Source organism: Aegilops tauschii, chromosome 7, assembly GCF_002575655.3.
Source record: "Aegilops tauschii subsp. strangulata cultivar AL8/78 chromosome 7, Aet v6.0, whole genome shotgun sequence".
Taxonomy (NCBI): Eukaryota; Viridiplantae; Streptophyta; class Magnoliopsida; order Poales; family Poaceae; genus Aegilops; species Aegilops tauschii.
Window position 1 is genome coordinate 409,838,919 of NC_053041.3, and position 23,848 is coordinate 409,862,766.

Genomic DNA, 23,848 nt, shown 5'->3' on the forward strand with positions numbered 1-23,848 from the left:
TGAGTGGGTGGAAAGTAGAACTTGATGAGGTAATTGTACCTGCTCCCTCATTGGAAAGTAGTTCATCACAGAAATCAGTTCCAGTGATTCCTACACCAATTAGTGAGGAAGCTAATGATGATGATCATGATGCTTCTGATCAAATTACTACCGAACCTCGTAGGTCAACCAGAGTAAGATCCGCACCAGAGTGATACGGTAATCCTGTTCTGGATGTCATGTTACTTGACCATGACGAACCTACGAACTATGAGGAAGCGATGATGAGCCTAGATTCCGCGAAATGGCTTGAGGCCATGAAATCTAAGATGGGATCCATGTATGAGAACAAAGTGAGGACTTTGGTTGACTTGCCCGATGGTCGGCAAGCCATAGAAAATAAATGGATTTTCAAGAAGAATACTGACGCTGACGGTAATGTTACTGTCTACAAAGCTCGACTTGTTGCAAAAGGTTTTCGACAAGTTCAAGGAGTTGACTACGATGAGACTTTCTCACTCGCAGCGATGCTTAAGTCTGTCCGAATCATGTTAGCAATTGCTGCATTTTATGATTATGAAATTTGGCAAATGGATGTCAAAACTGCATTCCTGAATGGATTTCTGGAAGAAGAGTTGTATATGATGCAACCAGAAGGTTTTGTCGATCCAAAGGATGCTAACAAACTGTGCAAGCTCCAGCGATCCATTTATGGACTTGTGCAAGCCTCTCGGAGTCGGAATAAACGTTTTGATAGTGTGATCAAAGCATATGGTTTTATACAGACTTTTGGAGAAGCCTGTATTTACAAGAAAGTGAGTGGGAGCTCTGTAGAATTTGTAATATTATATGTGGATGACATATTGTTGATTGGAAATGATATAGAATTTCTGGATAGCATAAAAGGATACTTGAATAAGAGTTTTTCTATGAAAGACCTCGGTGAAGCTGCTTACATATTGGGCATCATGATCTATAGAGATAGATCAAGACGCTTAATTGGACTTTCACAAAGCACATACCTTGATAAGATTTTGAAGAAGTTCAAAATGGATCAGTCTAAGAAAGGGTTCTTACTTGTGTAACAAGGTGTGAAGTTGAGTGAGACTCAATGCCCGACCACTGCAGAAGATAGAGAGAAAATGAAAGTCATTCCCTATGCCTCAGCCATAGGTTCTATCATGCATGCAATGCTGTGTACCAGACCTGATGTGTGCCTTGCTATAAGTATAGTAGGGAGGTACCAAAGTAATCCAGGAGTGGATCACTGGACAACGGTCAAGAACATCCTAAAATACCTGAAAAGAACTAAGGATATGTTTCTCGTTTATGGAGGTGACGAAGAGCTCGTCGTAAATGGTTACGTCGATGCAAGCTTTGACATTGATCCGGATGACTCTAAGTCACAAACCGGATACGTATTTATATTGAATGGTGGAGCTGTCAGTTGGTGCAGTTCCAAACAGAGCGTCGTGGCAGGATCTACGTGTGAAGTGGAATACATAGCTGCTTCGGAAGCAGCGAATGAAGGAGTCTGGATGAAGGAGTTCATATCCGATCTAGGTGTCATACCTAGTGCATCAGGTCCAATGAAAATCTTTTGTGACAATACTGGTGCAATTGCCTTGGCAAAGGAATCCAGATTTCACAAGAAAACCAAGAACATCAAGAGACGCTTCAATTCCATCCGTCATCAGGTGTCGGAAGGGGACATAGAGATTTGCAAGATACATACGGATCTGAATGTTGCAGACCCGTTGACTAAGCCTCTCTCACGAGCAAAACATGATCAACACCAAGACTCCATGGGTGTTAGAATCATTACTATGTAATCTAGATTATTGACTCTAGTGCAAGTGGGAGACTGAAGGAACTATGCCCTAGAGGCAATAATAAAGTTGTTATTTGTATTTCCTTATGTCATGATAAATGTTTATTATTCATGCTAGAATTGTATTAACCGGAAACTTAGTACATGTGTGAATACATAGACAAATAGAGTGTCCCTAGTATGCCTCTACTAGACTAGCTCGTTAATCAAAGATGGTTAAGTTTCCTAGCCATAGACATGTGTTGTCATTTGATGAACGAGATCACATCATTAGAGAATGATATGATGGACAAGACTCATTCGTTAGCTTAGCACTATGATCGTTCAGTTTATTGCTAATGCTTTCTTCATGACTTATACATGTTCCTATGACTATGAGATTATGCAACTCCCGAATACTGGAGGAACACTTAGTGTGCTATCAAACGGCACAATGTAACTGGGTGATTATAAAGATGCTCTACAGGTGTCTCCGATGGTGTTTGTTGAGTTGGCATAGATCGAGATTAGGATTTGTCACTCCGATTGTCGGAGAGGTATCTCTGGGCCCACTCGGTAATGCACATCACTATAAGCCTTGCAAGCGTTGTAACTAATGAGTTAGTTGCGGGATGATGTATTACAGAATGAGTAAAGAGACTTGCCGGTAACGAGATTGAACTAGGTATTGAGATACCGACATCGAATCTCGGGCAAGTAACATACCGATGACAAAGGGAACAACGTATGTTGTTATGCGGTTTGACCGATAAAGATCTTCGTAGAATATGTGGGAGCCAATATGAGCATCCAGGTTCCGCTATTGGTTATTGACCGGAGAGGTGTCTCGGTCATGTCTACATAGTTCTCGAACCCATAGGGTCCGCACGCTTAACGTTTGATGACAATTTGTATTATGAGTTTATGTGATTTGATGACCGAAGGTTGTTCGGAGTCCCGGATGAGATCACAGACATGACGAGGAGTCTCAAAATGGTCGAGACATAAAAATTCATATATTGGAAGGTTATATTCGGACACCGGAATGGTTCGGGTCATTTCGGATAAGTTCGGGAGTACCGGGGGTTACCGGAATCCCCCCAGGAAGCTGTTGGGCCTCATGGGCCTTAGTGGAGAAGAGAGAGGGCCGGCCAGGAGGTGGCGCGTGCGCCCCTTGCCCCAATCCGAATTGGACAAGAGGAGGGGGCTCCGCCCCCTCCTTCCTTCTCTCCTCCTCCTCCTTCCCCCCTTCTCCCACTTGGAATAGGAAAGGGGGGATGAATCCTACTAGGTTTGGAGTCCTAGTAGGACTCCCCCCCATGGCGTGCCTCCCCCTTGGCCGGCCTCCTCCTCCCCCTCCTTTATATATGTGGGGAGGGGGGCATCCTAGAACACAGAAGTTGATCTTTTAGCCGTGTGCGGTGCCCCCCTCCACAGAAACACACCTCGGTCATATCGTGGTAGTGCTTATGCGAAGTCCTTCGCCGGTAACTTCATCATCACCGTCACCACACCGTCGTGCTGATGAAACTCTCCCTTGTCCTCAACTGGATCAAGAGTTCGAGGGACGCCACCGAGCTGATCGTGTGCAGATCACGGAGGTGCCGTGCGTTCGGTACTTGGATCGGTTGGATCGCGAAGACGTTCGACTACATCAACCGCGTTACTAAACGCTTCTGCTTTCGGTCTACGAGGGTATGTGGACACACTCTCCCCGCTCGTTGCTATGCTTCTCCTAGATAGATCTTGCGTGATCGTAGGCAAAATTTTGAAATACTACGTTCCCCAACACAAGTAATACAACTCACCGCTCAAAGGATGTACATAATATATGCGCCCAATCTTTTGACCCCCACCCCTTGGATGCCATGATCTACTTTTAGGGTCCCACATCCAAGCAATTGGAAAATCACAATATGTTGACGATCGAGCCTGTTCGAACATTTCATTTGCAACAAACCATTCGGTAAGCCTAGTCTTTTGCAATAAGCCATAATCAACAATTTTGGTGATATCAACACCAGCACGATAATAGACAGTATTCATCCCAGGCATATGAACAGTAAGTCTTTGAACTGGCAGCATTTTAAAGTGTATTCCAAAACCAAATATGCGCCATAGGGCATCATACTCACATATATAATGACATATCAGGTACTCCTGAACCTCATCTATTGTACGACAACCAGATTTATTCACCTTTTTTTAGCCTTTCTAACACGATCTTAGAATAATCAGCACCCTTGGTGACATATTTAAAGAGGTATTTCATGACCTGCGTTTTATTACACCACTCTACATTTATACGACCCTGAAATTTTTGAGCATCGCCATATTATAAGGAACACCATGCCTATTGTCAAGGTAATGAACATTTTTATAGATCCTCGGACCGTCGTCACGACGCCGATACAAGACAAACCCATTATCATCTACGACAGTGGTATCTCTGAAATCTGTTGGAAAATATTTAGAACAAACACCGTTTTTCATGCAGACGCACTTATTGTTCATTTCACCGCACAGACCGTGCATCATAAACTCATAAACCAACGCATATCCAAGAGCATGAAGCAGTGCATCAGGTATTTCAGCAGATATTAATGTATTAATATTTTCAACATCGATCTCACCGTTGTTCCCTTTCAGCCACACAAGTATATGTGTGTGAGACATCCCCACTTCTGGAACTCAACTGTGTACAATACTGAAAAAGAAAACACAAAAGTTAGATCAGACAAACCTGCCAGCAAACGAACTAAAACATTGTTGGGAAATAACGACCAAAGATAAAACACAACAGCATGTAGTACCAGCCGTAACTGGGCCAAAAGCACGGCCTGACTTGATCTCGTCTAGGTACTCGGTGAGCTTCATATGGTAGACCCTAACAACAATATCTGCCCTATCTGACGGTGTCTGACCCGGCTTCAATACAATGGTGATCTTAGGCCACATGGGATTGCAAGTAAAGGTGGTAAACACGTCTGGCGCACCGTGCACCCGACAAACGGCAAGACCATCATGGAAATTTTCATGGTAGTAACGACGACCGCCGGTGTGGCTGGAAGGCACAATGGTCCTCTTCCCAAGAGCATCACCATCAACACACCCGTCACCCACCGCATCAGCAATATCCTGCATGTGCTCTGACCTAAACATGTCTTGATTTCTTATGATATACCACAACCTATTTTCATCAATGCATGCACGTGCATCGACAACTGACTGAGAAGAGAGAAGATCGTAACAAATATATGGATTAGGCTGATCACTCTTGTAATGGCACACAAAATGATAGTAATCCTGCATAGTCATCCTATTCCGACTACTCCTGGAATCATCACTACCGCCAGAAGGATACGAAGAGGATGCCTCAAAATACGGGCTTACAGGTATTAGGATCTACAGGTATGTCATCATCATCTTCCCCAGGAACAATCAAGTGAGGAACATCCACCTGAAACCCTCTCTCTCCATAAGGGAAAAGCAACGGGTACTGCAGAGGCATGTACACAGGTTTCAGAGAAGATATCTATTGTAAACCACCAGAATATGGCTACAAACAACGATATCCTGAGAAGATGTCTCTAACGTGAAGCCACCACCGACAACTAAAGCAGCAAGTCCAGTGGTTGTAGGTAAGCTAAATTGTGGACTATCACCCTTCGAAGGCCCAATAATACGAATTGAGATATCCTCGATGGGTTCATCACCACGACCCTCTATCATCTTACCCGCCTCCCTAAAGGTCTGCACCAATGGGTTAGACACATCAAGCATGTCTCTAAGACCAACCACAATACTCTCGTCCACACCCCAGTAGGATTATCTTCTGGATTTAAGGCATTCATCCTGTGTCTAGTCTCATTAGTCGGGTCATGTATATATAACTCAGCAAACTTTGGGGCATCATCACCTCTAGGCACCAACGAACCAATAAGATGAGACACCTGACCACTAATCCTGAAAATCTTAGGCCCACAGCTGCCACCAAACGAACGTTCAATGGTAGCACCCATAGAAGTGAAAGTGAACATACAATTGTACTCACGTATAGATCGACCGTATGCACTTTTTAGCGCGAGAAGTACCATCGAATCGAACGATCTCCTGGAGATAGGTCGGGGATCCTTAAAGGGAGGGATATATACCTTAGCGCCTTTACAACAACGATTGTAAACCATCTTACGTTTCACCCATGATGAATTGTACTCCGAACACTCAGCATACTAGAAGGAGGCACCACAATACTGACACAAGAAATCTGGAGGGCCATAGTATGGCCTATCTGCATAGAAGGCTAAAAAGGAAAAAGAAAACACGCAACAATCAGGCGCAAAGCATAGGGAGACAACCATCACATACAAAAACAGCAAGGGTCTCATCAATAGGTACCTTTAAGGGATTCGGCAAACCTGGCAGAAAAACCCTGCCAATCCTTCGGCAAAAACCCTTCAACAACAATCTCTAACAAGTCAAGCAAAACCAAATAAGAGACTACACAGTAAACAAAAACAACCAAAAAGCAAACCATGAAAAATTTAATGCACCTTCACATCAGGACGCCGCAATTTAATTGACATTTCCGTTTTTCCGTTGGTTGCGATCTATCCAAGTCACCTCTGAACTCACATAGACCGAGAAACCATGCCAAGCCTTCGGCAAGGGCCCATCAACAACATGCTCCAACAAGACATGTAGAGAACCCGAGTAAGACACCATGTGCCCAACAACAACATCTGACAACAAAGCAAGAACTTTCACGCACTTTCGTATGTTTCTTGCGGTTTACCGCAATCACGGTCGAACTCAGGAGAGGAAACCAACCATCACCTAACAACACGGGAACGGAACAACCATCATTAACATCGGAAAAGCAACATAGAAGACAAGACAACTAAAGAGAAACACTGGATAGACACACACATATACGCCCCAGGGAAGGAGACCCAGCAGGCTGACGGGGCACATAACGCCTACCAACCCCACGAACGGACGCACGCCCAGCAGACGCAGCACGACCGGGATCAGCAGCACAAGCAGAGACGGGACCAGGAACACCTCTACCGCTTGGCCTGGGCACCGCGGCACGCCCACTAGTGGTAGGCACCCGCCGCGCCGCACCTGCATGTGTGGCAACGGGCTGAGCTCCAGCGGCAGGATAAGAAACAGGAGCACGTCCTGCATCAGAACCTCCACGGACAATGGCCCGTCCACGACCACCACCAGCCCGCCCACGACCACGACCACCTATCAGCTCAAAACCAACCCCAACAGTGTCTTGACCATGGGCCGTAGCCGGACGACGTGCCATGTCAACAACACAGGTACACCATACCCATATTCTGGTCAAATAAGAAGCAACAACCATGTACACAAGACAACATCAGGCATCAAATTATAACATAGCACAGTACATAGATAAAACATCCCTTTTCATACTCTGCATCAGTAACATGGTCAGTCAAAGGACAATACCATTGAATAAAAACAACGAATACCCATGTGTCATTACAACCAGCCACTCATCTCATACACAATGATCTGAAGATAGATCAACCAGCCTCAGGAAAGAACAACTACCAACTAACCACCACGAAGCGACACACTAACTACAAGACACACCTAAAAGGTACAGGCTGTAGAAACCAACCAAGCATGTAGCATCTGCCGGCGTGAAGCAGCATTGACGTCACTCACGACAGCAGAGCCATCACCGCCAACAACAGGCACGGAAGACCGAACCAGCGAGGCCGCCAAGACAACCGCAGAACGAGCAAGCTCTCGATAGGTCATCATACTCTTGTAATTATAATCTAAAACAACAAACCCATACAAACCCTGTAAAAAGCATATAGCCTGGAGAGCAGCGTCGTCATAAAGAGGCAAGCAACCCAAAGCGCCATCACAAGGAGGCAAGCAACCCACACTGTCCTGGGACCAAAAAAACCTCCTCATGGTCAAGGCACCGCTTCTAGGAGCATCGACCTCTAGCTCCACCCCTCCAATCACGACGCCGTCGTCCATGACCTCTCGTAAGTACGAATGGAACGGCAAATGACACCGTGAAGCAACAAGGTCTAACATTTGAACATAAGAACAACCGACAACAAACATCCTGCCAACACAATGAAGAACCCCAAATAAGCAAACTCCACACAAAAATAAAAACCACAAACCAAACACAAATGTTAGATCCCATAATGCACACACATGACACAACAGTATATATACTTGAAATACACGCACGGGAAGTACATTTATATACGGGTTTGAGACACACATACGACGACCTTGCAACATATACCAACTTGAAATACAAATCTAAATAACCTAGAGAATTATATATGGGCTAGAGATACACATCTAAACATCTAAACAGCCTAGAGAAATCAGGGACAAGGCCAGGCGAGAGGAAATAATCACCTGCAAGTGAACCAGCGACGCAACTTCGAGCACCGCGGCCAGGGAGACAAGAGCGCAAGCAGAACACAGCCAGGACAAATCAATCAGCAAACCCTAGACATATCCCTGAAAGACAACAAAGCCCTAGATGAGCTCGCATACATCGCAAACGAAAAGACAATCAGAGGAGTGAAGAACCACCTCAGCCATCTCAGAAGCCTCTCCGGTGTGCTCCCTCTCTGGTCAACTCGCAAGCTAGCCCCTCTGCCACGCCACCGTCCCAACTGCGAAACATCCAGAAAGATAAGGAACACTCGAAGAAACAAAGCGGGATAAAAGACAGGAGCCGTCCACGAGCGAGATAATGTTTACCTGAAGAACGGCGGCGGCAACGAGGAGAACGAGTGGCGGCGGCGGAAAGGCGAGGAGAATGAGTGGCGGCGGCGGCGTACAGGAGGTAGGGTTACGGGAGGCCGGAAGGGTGAAGTGAGGAGAGAAAGGTGGAGAGGCGAGGCCGACGCGGTCTGGCCCAAGTCCACCCAACCCCACGCCGTCCAGGCCTGAGCCAACGAACGGCCGCCACGTAGACGGGCACACGTGAAAAGCCAAAAATGCCCTAGATGGGAGACGAGTATTTCGGCGGTGGCACGGGATATGTTGCCTCTGGAGAGCGCCGATGGGCCGGACAGAACACGCGCCAGCCATAGCGAATGACACCCTGGGCCCACCAGTATAGACCCCACTCGTCAGCGGGAACCGAACGAAACAGCGGAGTGAGCGAAAGCGCGGGGGAAGCAAAATTGTTCATTCCTGCAGTGCTGCTCCCAGATCCAACGGCGGAGTACGTCCAGTGGCTTGATCGGACGGTCCAGAACGCATCAAGTTAACAAAGCGGACGCCCTGAAGTCGCTGATCTGTGTGGGCGTCCGGTGGGCAGCTATGTTCTTGTTTCTGGATCTTCCATCATTTTAAATATTGTAGGAGCACAAAAAAATTGGTGTTCGCCTTGATTGAGGGATAGGGTTGGATGGCCTCCGCCTCACACGATGTCCGCGGGCACATTCAGACATGTACGCGAAAATATTAGGGCTTCTGTTCGACCAATACCGTTGGAGATGCCCTTAGAGCATTTCCACCAGATCCTCTTCCAAACAAATCCTGGTTTATGGTGAATTGGCAAAAAAGTTCTCCAACCGATTCATTTTTCCAATAAGTATGATCACCAAGATACACAGAGAGAGAGAGAGAGGGGGGCGAGAGCGTCGGGCCTGACCTCCTACTCCGCTTGGCCGTCTCGTTGTTGCCCTTTCACACCATTGCCCCACCTCACCACCGTCGCATCAACCCGCTTCGCCGCCGCCGCTGCCCCACCTCCTAGCCGCCCCACCCGACTGCACTACCGCCCCGCCTCGCCATGCTGCCGGCCTACCTCCCCGCAGTGCCACCACCCCACCTCGTCATGCTGCCGTCCTACCTCCCCGCCATGATAGAGGGGAGGAAAAAGAAAATAAAAAAATAAAAAACTGGCTCACCAAATATATTGGGATGAGTTTATTAGTGACCTACTAAAGCAGCACAGTGTGAAGTTCCAGCAATCTCTAGCTCTCCTCTCTAGCCGCGCCGTGCGCCACTCCGGCGCCGGCGGCCACTCCTCCACGCCGGTGCCCACCCCGGGGCCGACGGCCACCCCTCCTCCTCCTCCCTCTCCGCGTGCACTCCCCTCCCCCTGCATGGCTGAGCGCGTGGCCCTCTCTGGATCTGGGGGCTCCAGCTCCAGATCCACCTCGCCGCGGCCACCCCTGCGCTCGCTCCTCGTGCCAGTCGTGGGCTCGGCGCTCGGCCCCCTTGGCCGGGTGGGCCGTCGGTGCCCGCGCCTGGCGACTCGCCTTGGCGGACGAAGCGGAGCCGCCAGGAGCGGGATCGCCCGGCCCGTCCGCGCTCTGGCGGTAGACGCACTCTCCCCGCCGTCAGGCCGCCTCCCAACTCGCGGCTGCCGGCTCGGTTCTTCGGCTGTTGCTAAAACTGCGGTGAGGACGACCACATCTCCCGCGAGTGCACCAACCACATCCCCCCTTCGGCCAGGTGGGCCGTCGGTGCCCGCGCCTTTCGATAAGTAAGAGTGTCGAACCCAACGAGGAGCAGAAGGAAATGATAAGCGGTTTTCAGCAAGGTATTCTCTGCAAGCACTGAAATTGTAGGTAACAGATAGTTTTGTGATAGGATAATTTGTAATGAGCAACAAGTAACAAAAGTAAATAAAGTGCAGCAAGATGGCCCAATCCTTTTTGTAGCAAAGGACAAGCCTAGACAAACTCTTATATGAAGGAAAACGCTCCCGAGGACACACGGGAATTATCGTCAAGCTAGTTTTCATCACGCTCATATGATTCGCGTGCAGTACTTTGATAATTTGATGTGTGGGTGGACCGGTGCTTGGGTGCTGTCCTTACTTGGACAAGCATCCCACTTATGATTAACCCCTATTGCAAGCATCCGCAACTACAAAAGAAGTATTAAGGTAAACCTAACCATAGCATGAAACATATGGATCCAAATCAGCCCCTTACGAAGCAACGCATAAACTAGGGTTTAAGCTTCTGTCACTCTAGCAACCCATCATCTACTTATTACTTCCCAATGCCTTCCTCTAGGCCCAATAATGGTGAAGTGTCATGTAGTTGACGTTCACATAACACCACTAGAGGAGAGACAACATACATCTCATCAAAATATCGAACGAATACCAAATTCACATGACTACTAATAGCAAGACTTCTCCCATGTCCTCAGGAGCAAACGTAACTACTCACAAATTATATTCATGTTCATAATCAGAGGGGTATTAATGTGCATAATGGATCTGAACATATGATCTCCCACCAAATAAACCAACTAGCATCAACTACAAGGAATAATCAACACTACTAGCAACCTACAGGTACCAATCTCAGACTTCGAGACAAGAATTGGATACAAGAGATGAACTAGGGTTTGAGAGGAGATGGTGCTGGTGAAGATGTTGATGGAGATTAGCCCCCTCCCGATGAGAGGAGCGTTGGTGATGACGATGGCGATGATTTCCCCCTCCCGGAGGGAAGTGTCCCCGGCAGAACAGCTCCGCCAGAGTCCTAGATTGGTTCTGCCAAGGTTCCGCCTTGTGGCGGCGGAGTCTCGCCCCGAAAGCTTGCTTATGATTTTTCTTCGGACGAAAGACTTCATATAGCAGAAGATGGGCACCGGAGGGCCACCAGGGGGCCCACGAGGCAGGGGGCCCGCCCAAGGGGGTAGGGCGTGCCCCCACCCTCGTGGCCAGGGTGTGGGCCCCCTCTGGTATTTTCTTCGCTCAGTATTTTTTATTATTTCCAAAAATAACTTCCGTGGAGTTTCAGGACTTTTGGAGTTGTGCAGAATAGGTCTCTAATATTTGCTCCTTTTCCAGCCTAGAATTCCAGCTGCCGGCATTATCCCTCTTTATGTAAACCTTGCAAAATAAGAGAGAATAGGCATAAGTATTGTGACATAATGTGTAATAACAACCCATAATGCAATAAATATCAATATAAAAGCATGACGCAAAATGGACGTATCACTGTGTGACTCTCTCCTCCTCCAGCGGCGCATGGCGGATCGGGGCAAAGTGGATGGACCTGGGTTCTCGCTCGCGCTCCGGCAGGCCCAGGCCACGACAGTGAACCTGCCCTTCCTGGTGCCTCTCGATCTCGTCGGGGTGCCGGCGAATGCTTGGACGCGGCGCACGGCGGACGTCATTCTGGACGGTTATGGTTTCGTCGTCGACGTCGCGGAGGAGACTGCCAGCCGCAATGACATGTCCCATTTTCCGTGTTTGTCTCTGTACGGCTGACCTCTGCCGCATCCCCACCCACAAGTACCTCTTCGTCAAGGAGTCGCCGCTGCCTTCGGCGGTGACGGCGGCGCTGCCCAGGCGCGCGCCGAGGGCGTCCTTGAGGGGGAGGGCGGGCACTTTGAGGTACCCCATTCAGATTCGCCGCGTGTCGGATGCGCCGGTGGCGTCGCGTTCTCCTCCCCCCCCCTTCGTCGCCAAGGTCGCCACCCCCGCCACATCCTCCTTCATCACCGGTGGACGCGGATCGCAGCCCCGAGGCTCGCAGCTCGCCGGGCTGTTGGATGGATGGGGAGGCCCCCCCTCCATCCAACCGCGCTGGGCTCGGCGCTGGTGGGCTGCCAAGACGGACATACGCGGGAATGGTGGAGGCGGCATCTTACCGCCGTCGGAGGGCTCCTGCGGTCTCCGGCGAGGATGACGTCACACCCTGTGGGGCGGGCTCCCTGCTCACCCCGGTCAGCGCTGACCTGGGCCCTGCTGAGGCCATGCGATCATTGACCACTGTGGAATCCTCGGGCTGGTCGGGCACGCGGCTGCGCCTTGCAGAGGGTGGGTCCACATTGGGCCCCGACTCCTCTGAGGCTTCGGGCAGTGGAGATAAATCGTGGGCCTCTCCGAGCGCTGACCTCGCCCTCGACCAATCAGCAGAGATGGGCAACATCATTGCCGCGCTCCGTGGCAGTTCGGCAGGGGTGCGAGGACGATCCTGTGATTCCTCTGCCGCCTGGTCGGCCTCCTGGTCGGTCAGGAGCACGGGATCCGGTGGGGTCCGCCTCTCTGTCGACTTGGGCCCTGATTTCGACGCCTCGGCATCTCCCCTGCATGTGCACTGTTCAGACCAGGCGGGCCCGCTCGTTCTTTCACCAATACGGGCTCATGCAGCCTTGGCCCACCCGGCTACACCCCATGCACCGCCCCGCATTCTCCCTGTGGCACAGCTACGTCGCCCATATCGGCTCCCCGGGGCCACGCTGATGCTTGCTTGCCATCTACACCCCCCGCTGTGCATCAACAGGTGCTCTCACAGATCCGTGAGCACATCCGCGCACCCTTGCTGCCTCTGCCCGACGTGCAGCGGGGACGGCGCAGACGACCCATCGTGCCTGAGGAGATGTGTCGTCGCAGCGCGAGGCTGAAAAAAGCACGCAACGGCTTCCGACGTCCTACATCAAGCGAGCGCAGCGGGTGTTGATGTCCAAGATGGGCATTTGCGAGATCAAGGACGAAGCACCGGTGGATTGCCTTCAGAAATATGCTGAGCTCTTCCAGAGCCCTCTTCCCCCGCATCGCATCGACGCTCTAGCCCGGCTGTTTTCCCTGGATGTTCCCCTTGAGGAGTCATCGCTGTCCCTAGAATTCTAGGGGACGGACACGATGGATTGTAGGCGTTACGATGGATAATACAAACCACAATATCATTGTGTGGAACGTTCGCGGGCTCAATAATGCGGCTAGAGGGGCTGCCATGAGAAGCTTGGTAGAAGATGCGGCGGCCTCGGTGCTGTGCATCCTGGAGTCCAAACTAGCGTTAGTGGACCAACGTGTGATTGCCTCCTTGCTGGGCCTGAAATTCGATACGTACGTGGCCCTGCCCGCGCGTGGCACGACAGGCGGGATCATTGTGGCTTGGGACTCTTTGGTGCTCACGGTGCCCGCCTTCCGCATCGACCAGTTCTCTGTCACGATCGAGATGGCCTTTGGGGGGGGGGGGCAACCAGTGGACCCTAACCACGGTATACGGGCCGACGGACGACGCACTTAAGATGCAATTCCTGGATGAGCTCCGCGCGATCCGTGCAGCCTGCGCCGGCCCTTGGGCGGTGGCGGGAGATTTCAATCTCATCGTCCACGCGGCGGACAAGAACAACAATATGCTAAACAGACGCATGATGGGCCATTTTCGCCGCCTCTTGAATGACTTGGAGCTCAAGGAATCATGTCTCATTGGGCAGAGATATATCTGGAGCAATGAGAGGCGTCAGCCCACGCTCGAGAAGATTGACCGCTGGTTCTCCACGGCGGACTGGGATGCGGGCCACCCAGATCACCTGCTGCAGGCGCTGTCATCGTCCATCTCAGATCACTGCCCACTGCTTATGGCCACCAATGTCTCCTTCCATCGCAAAGCTCGCTTCCACTTCCAAAGCTTTTGGCCATCCATCCCCGGCTTCCATGAAGTAGTGGCCGCGAGCTGGAACTCCCTCCCACCGAAGGCCAACCCTTTTGTTGACTTATTCCTGCGGCTGAAAGTCACCACCAAAGCGCTCACCAAATGGAGCCAGTCCAAAGTGGGCAACATCAAGGAGCAGATCCTGCTAGCGAATGAGATCAATTGTGCTTTGATCAGGTGCTGGACACCAGAGCGCTTTCGGGAGGGGAGACATGGTTGCGCCGGCAGCTAAAGAAGAAAGTGCTCGGTCTGGCCTCACTGCAGCGGACGATAGCTCGGCAGAAATCTTGTATCTCGTGGCTTAAGGAAGGCGAAGCCAGCGAGATGTTCTTCAAGATCTTCGCCAGTCACCGGCAAAGGAGAAACCACATATTCAAGCTGAAGAACGGCGGCTCTGAGGCGACAACTCGGGAGGGCATGTGTGCGCTGGCGGTGAATACTACGCAAATCTGCTGGGTGTCCCAATGGGCAGGCAGCACACGTTGTGCCTGCCATCGCTCAGGCTGACAGAAGTGGACACATCGGCGCTTGAGGCCCCGCTCACAGAAGAGGTGATCTGGAACACAATCAAAAGTATGCAGCCGGACAAGGCCCCAGGACCCGATGGGTTCACTACGAGATTCTATCAGTCCTGTTGGCCCATCATCAAGGAGGTGGTAATGAAGGCTGTGCTCGCATTTGACGGTGTCGATGGCAGAGGCATGGAAAGGTTGAATGAGGCATTCATCGTGCTACTGCCAAAGAAGGAGGGGGCACTAGACATCAAAGATTTCAGGCCGATTAGTCTTATCCACAGCTTTGCTAAGATTGTTGCGAAGGCCATGTCAGCGGAGCTCGCGCCACTGATCACGAAGCTGGTGGATCAAAACCAGAGCGCCTTCATTGCGGGCCGATCTATTCTCGACAACTTCATGTTGGTGCAGCAATCTATCCGCACACTCCATCGCAAGCGGGTGCCGACCATCATCTTCAAGATCAATATTGCTAAAGCATTCCATAGCGTCTCATGGCAATTCCTCCTGGAAGTATTGGCTCATCGAGGTTTTGGCCCTCGGTCGAGACAGAGAATCGCCACTCTCCTCTCAACGGCAAGCATGCAGGTTCTCGTCAATGGGACGGCCAGCGAGAGCTTCTGGCACGGGAAGGGGCTGCGGCAAGGGGGTCCCATCTCCCCCTTGCTCTTTATCATCGTCATGGACGTCCTCACGACGACATTCAGGAAGGCGGAGGAGGCGGGCCTCTTTGCCTCGCTTCGCGCTCGCGACATTCATCATCGCCTATCTTTGTACATTGGCCACGCCATCCTGCTGCTCAGTCCGCTGGTGGCCGAGATGGACGCGGCCAAGCAGCTTCTTGAGTGCTTTGGAGAGGCCACGGGGTTGCGGTGCAACTTCTCAAAAAGCTCTATCTCCACGATCCGCTGCCAGGAGGAGGACATTCAGGAGCTTCTCGCCCTGGCCGGCTGCAGCTACCATGCACTGCCTATCACCTACCTCGGCCTCCATCTATCCCTTCGGGCCCTTATCCGATCGGAGTTGCAACCCCTCATAGATCGGATCGCGGCGCAGCTGCCAACATGGAAAGCGGGCCTTCTTCGTCGGGCAGGCAGACTCACGCTCGTAAATTGCAGGTTCTCGGCGATGCCAATCTTCCACCTAATGGCCCTCGACCTGCCGCCATGGTTCTTCAAGTGCATCGACAAGCTGCGCAGAGGCTTCTTCTGGCGTGGGGTGGAGGATGCAAAGGGGGGTTGTTGCCTCGTGGCCTGGCATATCGTCTGCTCGCCTAAACCTTATGGTGGCTTGGGTGTTCTCAACCTGAGGCTGCTAAACCAGGCGATGCGCTTGCGCTGGCTATGGCTGCAGAAGACGGTCTTGGACAAGCCCGGGAGCGGCCTGAACGTCGCCGTCTCGGTGGAGACCGCAAGGCTGGGCAACGCGGCGCTTCGGTGCGACCTTGGGGATGGGTGCACCATCGCTTCTGGTTTGACCCGTGGCTTGATGGCCGCCCTCTTGTGCAGCGGGCGCCCAACCTGTTTGCGCATGTCAGGCCTGCGGGCCGTAACCTGACGGTGGCCAGCGCGCTGCAAGGGCACACGTGGGTGGACGCGATCCGTGGTACGCCGGCGGTTCCGGCAATCACTGAATTCCTTCTGCTCTGGGAGGAGGTGCGGGCGGTGGCTCTTTCTGACTCTCCTGATGCCTTCTCCTGGCGACTGGGCACGGCTGGACGGTACTCCTCCCGCGACACTTACGCCTTCTTCTTCTTCGGGAGGGAGTTCGCGCCCTGCTTCGCGGAGATCTGGCACTCTTGGGCTCCCCTGGAGATAAAAATCTTCTCCTGGCTGGCGGTGCGCGAGAGGCTATGGACGGCTGATAGACTCGCCCGGCGGAATCTGCCGCACATTCGGTTATGCCAATTATGCTGCCAGCATGACGAAGACACCTCGCACATGCTCCTGGGCTGCTCGTACTCGCGCGAGGTTTGGTACAATATGCTGCTGCCTATGGGTCTTCATCGCTTCACCCCGGACGCCACGAGCAGGCTAGCGGACTGGTGGCCACAACTGGCGAAGGCTCGCACGGCCAGGCTTTACAAGCAGACGAACACCATGGTCATGGCCACACTCCGATTCATCTGGCTCGAACGCAACAACCGAGTCTTCGAGCGCAAGAGCTCTTCACCGAACTCAACTATAGATCTCATTAGAGCCGAGCTCCGCCTGTGGACTCAGGCTAGGGTAGAGAGCGGCCATCCCTTCCAAATCCACTAGGACATAGCGCACGCCCGTCGTTGGGCCTGCGAGGTGGCCATCGTGGTGTAACCACGATGTAAACTTCATGCTCCTTCTTCTTCTTAATTGAAAAGACATGCATTGCTCCTGCATGTTCTTGAAAAAAAAAGCAGCACAGTGAAATCCAACAGATTTACTGGGAGAGCCCGTGGCGGTGGCGTCCGCCGTCCGGCTCCAAAGTGAAGCGACCGAGTTGGAGTATATCGTACTCCAAAAAATATACGGTCGTCCATGCATGGAGGGAAAGAGAGAAGCGATGGCTTAGCTTATTCCCGCTCGAAAGATAGCAGTCTTGAGAAAGCTATAGTTTGTTCTGCGGCACTGCTATCTCAAAGGGGAGGCTGAGCGAGGCGCCGCACTCTTTTGAGTCATCCATCCGAACCTTTTTGTTTCTAAATTCACGTAGGCAATGATGCACCCACATTGTTTGGACGCCTTTTGCACATCAAGTTTAGTACTACTACTAGATGGGACGAGATCCAAGCGGCAAACGGAACTGTGGCTTGAGTCGACGCAGAAGCGGAGATAGAAAGAGAGAGCGGGGTCATATTGAGGACCGCAAAGGCAAGGCTGAAGCTATCTGAGCAGCGCGATCGAGACAGTAACAATGGATCAAGGTACGCATGCAAGAACTTATAGCATTTGGCTGGTCTGCGTCCATATGTGCACTATATATACTTGCACTCGTAGCTATAGTATATGTAGTCAGTAGCATAGCAAGATAGTGTCAAAATTCAAGGCATCGATCCATCTCTCACATAATTTGACATGTCGATTGATAAAATTCATTCCATAACCTAGCTTGAAAGGTTTTGTTTACTACTCCCTCTAGACGTGTTTTTTTTGGAATTTTGTGGTTAATTTCGTATTCAGTTTTAAAAGTCATGATCAGGGTCAGAATCGCTAAACACCGATTGCCGTAAATCAAGCACAACTAATTGCATGGCTAGTACTTATGTTTGCAGGCCAGGGTGTCACCGTCACCGAGTCCCTGGTGACAGAGATGGCCCAGAGGCTAAGAACTCCTGCGCCCGAGGTGGACGCTTCCGTCGTCTGCCTCATCTCCTGGGCCGGCAGCGACGGCTTCGACCGCCGGGACTACGAACCGGCCAACGTGCGCATCGGCCCGTTCCACCGGGATCCTTCTCACCCGACGGAGAACGAGAAGAAGGACGCGCTCCACCGCTTGCTCCCGCAAGACGACGAGCAAGGGCGTGCAGAGGATCTGAACCATTACCTGCACCAGATGGCTCGCGTCGTGCCCCGTGCGAGGGGGTGCTACAGCCGATGGTTCAGCACGATCGACACGGAGGAGTTCAAGTGCATGCTGCTGGTGGACGGATGCTTCCTGCACTCGCGCTTCGTCCCCAGCAGAGCAGCACCAGCGCCCGTCAACGACGACATCACGGTCGACCGCGACACCGTCTTCCTCCTCGAGAACCAGCTGCCCTTCTTCGTCCTGGTGGAGGTCCAGAGGCTGATCAGGGCTGATGCCGAGGATAGCTATTCCGTTGTCGTCGACAACGTCCTAGGGCGCATCCAAGCGCTGGTTCGGCTTAACGAGTACAGCGCCGTCACGGTGCCCCGCCCCACCACTCCTCCTTGCCACCTTCTTCACCTGCTCTACATGTACTTCCGGCCTACAGCCCTGCCCCTGAACGACGCCCCGGCTCCGGCTATTCGTCGGACGAGGAGTGCCGTTGCTGCTGCGCCTCCACCTTCGTCGCAGCCGGCTCAGATCCCGCTGCTTCCTCTCGGCAACAACCAGGGCGCCGCTGCTAATGGAAACGGCGCAGCCAATGAGGTCATCCCCCCACCACCACCTGGGGCCCCCGTGTGCCAGACGCGTTGGCGCGCGGCGACGTACTACCACACAGCCGGCGTGAGGTTCATGGCGCGGAAGGTTGGCAGCGGCGACGGCGAGGCGCGATCCATCCTGGACGTGGAGCGGAGAGGAGACTGGCTCCACATCCCTATTCTGGCGGTCGACAATAACACGTTCCGGATGCTGCGCAACATGGTGGCGCTGGAGCAGAACAGCCCGCAGCTTCGCAGCTCCCACGTCACGGCCTACTGCCTCTTCATGTCGCAGCTGGCCAGCACCAAGGAAGACGTGGAGCTCCTCGTCGCCAAGGGGATCATCGTGCACCTGCTCCACAGCGCCGACGATGTCGCGGCGAACCTGGCCGGGCTCTGCGACGGAGTTGTCCTCGACGCGTACGACCGGGACTTGTGCTACCTCAGGGCGGAGCATGCGGCGCTCGAGGAGGTCTGCCGAGACGGCTGGAAGAAGTCCAAGGCGTGGCTGCGGCACACCAAGTGCAACAACTATTTGATGGGGCTGGCCGGCCTCGCGGGTGCCGGCCTCTTCTTTTGCACGGTGGAGCAATCGGTCTTTGCTGCGCTAAGCTATTTTCAAGAGAAAAAATAATACTGTAGTATTGCATACTCCTCTCCATCCTGATTTACAAGTGGGGTATATATTCTTAGGTTTTTAAAATCTGACTAGCAAAATATATGTAATATGTCGTACAAGAATATATGTTTAAAATCTTCATTCTTCGGCGAATCTAAAACTATATATTTGGCGTGCCATATAACACATGTTTCCATTAAGAACCAAGAAACCGGTGTTCGACTTATAAATCTGGATAGAGGTTGTAGGCCAAAGTTGATGCGGCATCGACCAGTATTACCTTAGGGAGGACTAGGTGGGCATGGTTAAAACGCTCCACCGAAACTGTCCTACCAAGGCCCTGGCAAAAATCCTTACAAACAAGCTAAACCATGTAATCTCCATGTTGATGCACGACGATCAAACTAGGTTCACTGAGCGTTCAATCGCTGAAAAACTTCATCTACGCCGCCGGCATCCTGAGCTATTGTCATTTCCTGAGAAAAATAAAACTGCTACGGTACTCAGACTTGACTTCCGCAAAGCGCCTAACTCTGCTAACTAGGATTCATTTCTTTCTCTACTCATGCTTTGGGGGGGGGGGGGGGGGGGGGGGGGGGGGGGGGGGGGGGGGGATGCTGACTGGTGCTCTTGGATCAACTTGGTCCTTTCCTCTCGCAAAACCATTGTTCTCCTTAATGGAGTTCCTAGCAACCGGATAAACTGCATATCTGGTCTCAGTCTGAGGGGGGGGGGGGGGGGGCACTATCTCTATATCGTACCTTTTTGTTATCTTTGCTGGCTATTTTTACAGAAGGCACACTCTTATGAAAACTCTGTCACCCAATTTACCCCCCCCCCCCCCCCCCCCCCCCCCGCGCATTGTACTCTAGTATGTTGTCGATACCCTCATCCTTGCACACTCTTCCTCCTGTCACTACCAGAATATCCGCTTACGCCGACGGCCTTATCTATGCCGACGGCCCCCGTCGGCATAGATAGGCCTATCCCGACGGCCCAGGCCAGGCCGTAGGCGTAGAAACGTCGTCGGCATACGTCTATCTATGCCGACGGGGCCGTCGGCATAGATGAGGACGTCGGGACCGCTGGAGGTACGCCTACGGGGCCCGTCGGCATATGCCAGGCCGTCGGCAAAGCCCGGGAGGTAACGGCGTCCGTTTGACAGCGTCAAAACTACGCCGACGGGAGGTAATGGTGGCCGTCGGCATATCTATGCCGACGGCTAGGGCGTCGGCATAGATTTGCTGACATCGCCGATCCGCGTCGTCGACACGTCATCGATCCGAGGGAGTGGGGGGCCCGTTGTGTGGCAGAGATATGCCTACGGCGAAGCCGTTGGCATAGACCTAGCATGCCACGTCATCGATCTGCGTGCGGTGCCACGTCATTGATCCGTGGGATTGTACCTCCGTGTGCGCCCCTATGCCGACAGCATATATTTCTTTTATTTTTATTTTTTATTTTTACTTTATATTATTTTTTGTTTTTCCATAATATAAATATGCCTGATGTGAAAAAACATACCCCGATGGTATATCAATTGCCCCCCATACGAACGTCGTTGTCGCCGTGTCACGGAGGGGGGAAACGGTCGACACGGAGGGAATCTGGTTAGTGGGGGGATTCGGGGTGTAGCTATGCCACCGAAACATCGCACGGGTCCCGATGCATATCCGAAAGTGTTCAGGTATGCGTAGACGCCCGTCTTGGGGCTCCGCGGTGTGGCCCCCTCCTTGCAAGGCAGTGCCGCCGTCACTTGGAGGGGGCCACACCCCGGAGACGCATGCCGCCTCTTCGGACATGCCACCACACCACCCCGCATGTATGAGGGCCCGGTGCGACGCTCCGGTGGCATTGCTACCCCCAGGGCCCTCGTCCCGCCTAACCCTGTAGCGGTTGACCACAAGATCTAGCCCTTTGACTTTACACGGACGGGCTTTGACCAGTGGACCTCTCCACCCGGTTATGTTAGGTCAGTCCATAGGAACACTTTGGAGCAACATCCGGGCCAAACCCACATCAAGATCCCCTCCGTGTAGACCCGACGCGTCCGTTTCCCCCCTCCAGGTGCCGGCGGCGGCGCCGTTCGTGAGGGGGGCCACACCCAGGAGACGCGTGCCGGGCATTTGCAACCGCCACAACACTTCTGGACTTGTGAGAGACCGCCTACGCAAGATTTGGCGGCATGCTAGCCCCCGGAGGCCGCCGGCCACAGTCGTAGACATGCGAAGAGCAATCCGCGTAGAGGGAAGTGTTCAGATACTTCTCCATCACCAAAAATTATGAAAAATTACCATCAGTCCTATAGCACATGTGCCCACGTCGTGTAAAAAACTCATAATTTTATCACGCTCCGAGTATTTAATAATATTCACGCCGCATCGTTACCGCAGAACGTCTACTACTGTGTCATCGCCGTCTGTGAGGGGGGCACACCCCGGAGACACGTGTGATGTCTACTACACAACCTTCTTCTTGTAGACGTTGTTGGGCCTCCAAGTGCAGAGGTTTGTAGGACAGTAGCAAATTTCCCTTAAGTGGATGACCTAAGTTTATCAATCCGTGGGAGGCGTAGGATGAAGATGGTCTCTCTCAAACAACCCTGCAACCAAATAACAAAGAGTCTCTTGTGTCCCCAACGCACCCAATACAATGGCAAATTGTATAGGTGCACTAGTTCGGCGAAGAGATGGTGATACAAGTGCAATATCAATGGTAGATATAGGTTTTTGTAATCTGAAAATATAAAAACAGCAAGGTAACAAGTGGTAAAAGTGAGCGAAAACGGTATTGCAATGCTAGGAAACAAGGCCTAGGGTTCATACTTTCACTAGTGCATGTTCTCTCAACAATAATAACATAATTGGATCATATAACTATCCCTCGACATGCAACAAAGAGTCACACCAAAGACACTAATAGCGGAGAACAAACGAAGAGATTATTGTAGGGTACGAAACCACCTCAAAGTTATTCTTTCTGATCGATCTATTCAAGAGTCCGTAGTAAAATAACATGAAGCTATTCTTTCCGTTCGATCTATCATAGAGTTCGTACTAGAATAACACCTTAAGACACAAATCAACTAAAACCCTAATGTCACCTAGATACTCCAATGTCACCTCAAGTATCCGTGGGTATGATTATACGATATGCATCACACAATCTCAGATTCATCTATTCAAACCAACACAAAGTACTTCAAAGAGTGCCCCAAAGTTTCTACCAGAGAGTCAAGACGAAAACGTGTGCCAACCCCTATGCATAAGTTCACAAGGTCACTGAACCCGCAAGTTGATCACCAAAACATACATCAAGTAGATCACGTGATATCCCATTGTCACCATAGATAAGCACATGCAAGACATACATCAAGTGTTTTCAAATCCTTAAAGACTCAATCCGATAAGATAACTTCAAAGGGAAAACTCAATCCATTACAAGAAAGTAGAGGGAGAGAAACATCATAAGATCCAACTATAATAGCAAAGCTCGCGATACATCAAGATCGTAACACCTCAAGAACACAAGAGAGAGAGAGAGAGAGAGATCAAACACATAGCTACTGGTACATACCCTCAGCCCCGAGGGTGAACTACTCCCTCCTCGTCATGGAGAGCGCCGGGATGATGAAGATGGCCACCGGTGAGGAATCCCCTCTCCGGCAGGGTGCCGGAACAGGGTCCCAATTGGTTTTTGGTGGCTACAGAGGCTTGCGGCGGCGGAACTCCCGATCTATTCTGTTCCCTGATGTTTTTAGGGTATATGGACATATATAGGCAAAAGAAGTCGGTCAGGGGAGCCACGAGGGGCCCACAAGGGTGGGGGCGCGCCCAGGGGGCAGGTGCGCCTCCCTGCCTCATGGCCACCTCGAAGCTTCCCTGACGTCTACTCCAAGTCTCCCGGATTGCTTCCATTCCAAAAATAACTCTCCTGAATGTTTCATTCCGTTTGGACTCCGTTTGATATTCCTTTTCTTCGAAACACTGAAATAGGCAAGAAATAGCAATTTGGGTTAGGCCTCCGGTTAATAGGTTAGTCCCAAAAATAATATAAAATTGTATACTAAAGCCCATAAACATCCAAAACAGATAATATAATAGCATGGAACAATAAAAAATTATAGATACGTTGGAGACATATCAGCATCCCCAAGCTTAATTCCTGCTCGTCCTCGAGTAGGTAAATGATAAAAACAAAATTTTTGATGTGGAATGCTACCTAACATATTTATCCATGTAATTCTCTTTATTCTGGCAAGAATATTCGGATCCATAAGATTCAAGACAAAAGTTTAATATTGACATAAAAATAATAATACTTCAAGCATACTAACAAACTAATCATGTCTTCTCAAAATAACATGGCCAAAGAAAGCTATCCCTACAAAATCATATAGTCTGGCT

At 51.3% G+C, this 23,848-nt stretch overlaps 2 protein-coding genes across 2 annotated transcripts; both read left to right on the top strand.

Moving 5' to 3' along the window:
• The first annotated feature begins 13,825 nt into the window (after positions 1-13,825).
• Positions 13,826-17,005, top strand: LOC109742240 (uncharacterized). Its single transcript, XM_020301328.1, has 3 exons — positions 13,826-14,409; positions 14,705-16,180; positions 16,282-17,005. Exons 1-3 carry the CDS (start codon positions 13,826-13,828, stop codon positions 17,003-17,005), a joined length of 2,784 nt encoding a protein of 927 aa, XP_020156917.1.
• Positions 17,006-17,444: 439 nt separating this feature from the next.
• On the top strand, positions 17,445-19,704 carry LOC109742254 (uncharacterized). The gene is made up of 2 exons (XM_020301340.4): positions 17,445-17,643; positions 17,992-19,704. The coding sequence occupies exons 1-2, from the start codon at positions 17,634-17,636 to the stop codon at positions 19,455-19,457; spliced, it is 1,476 nt and encodes a 491-aa protein (XP_020156929.1). The 5' UTR covers positions 17,445-17,633; the 3' UTR covers positions 19,458-19,704.
• The last annotated feature ends 4,144 nt before the right edge of the window (positions 19,705-23,848 follow it).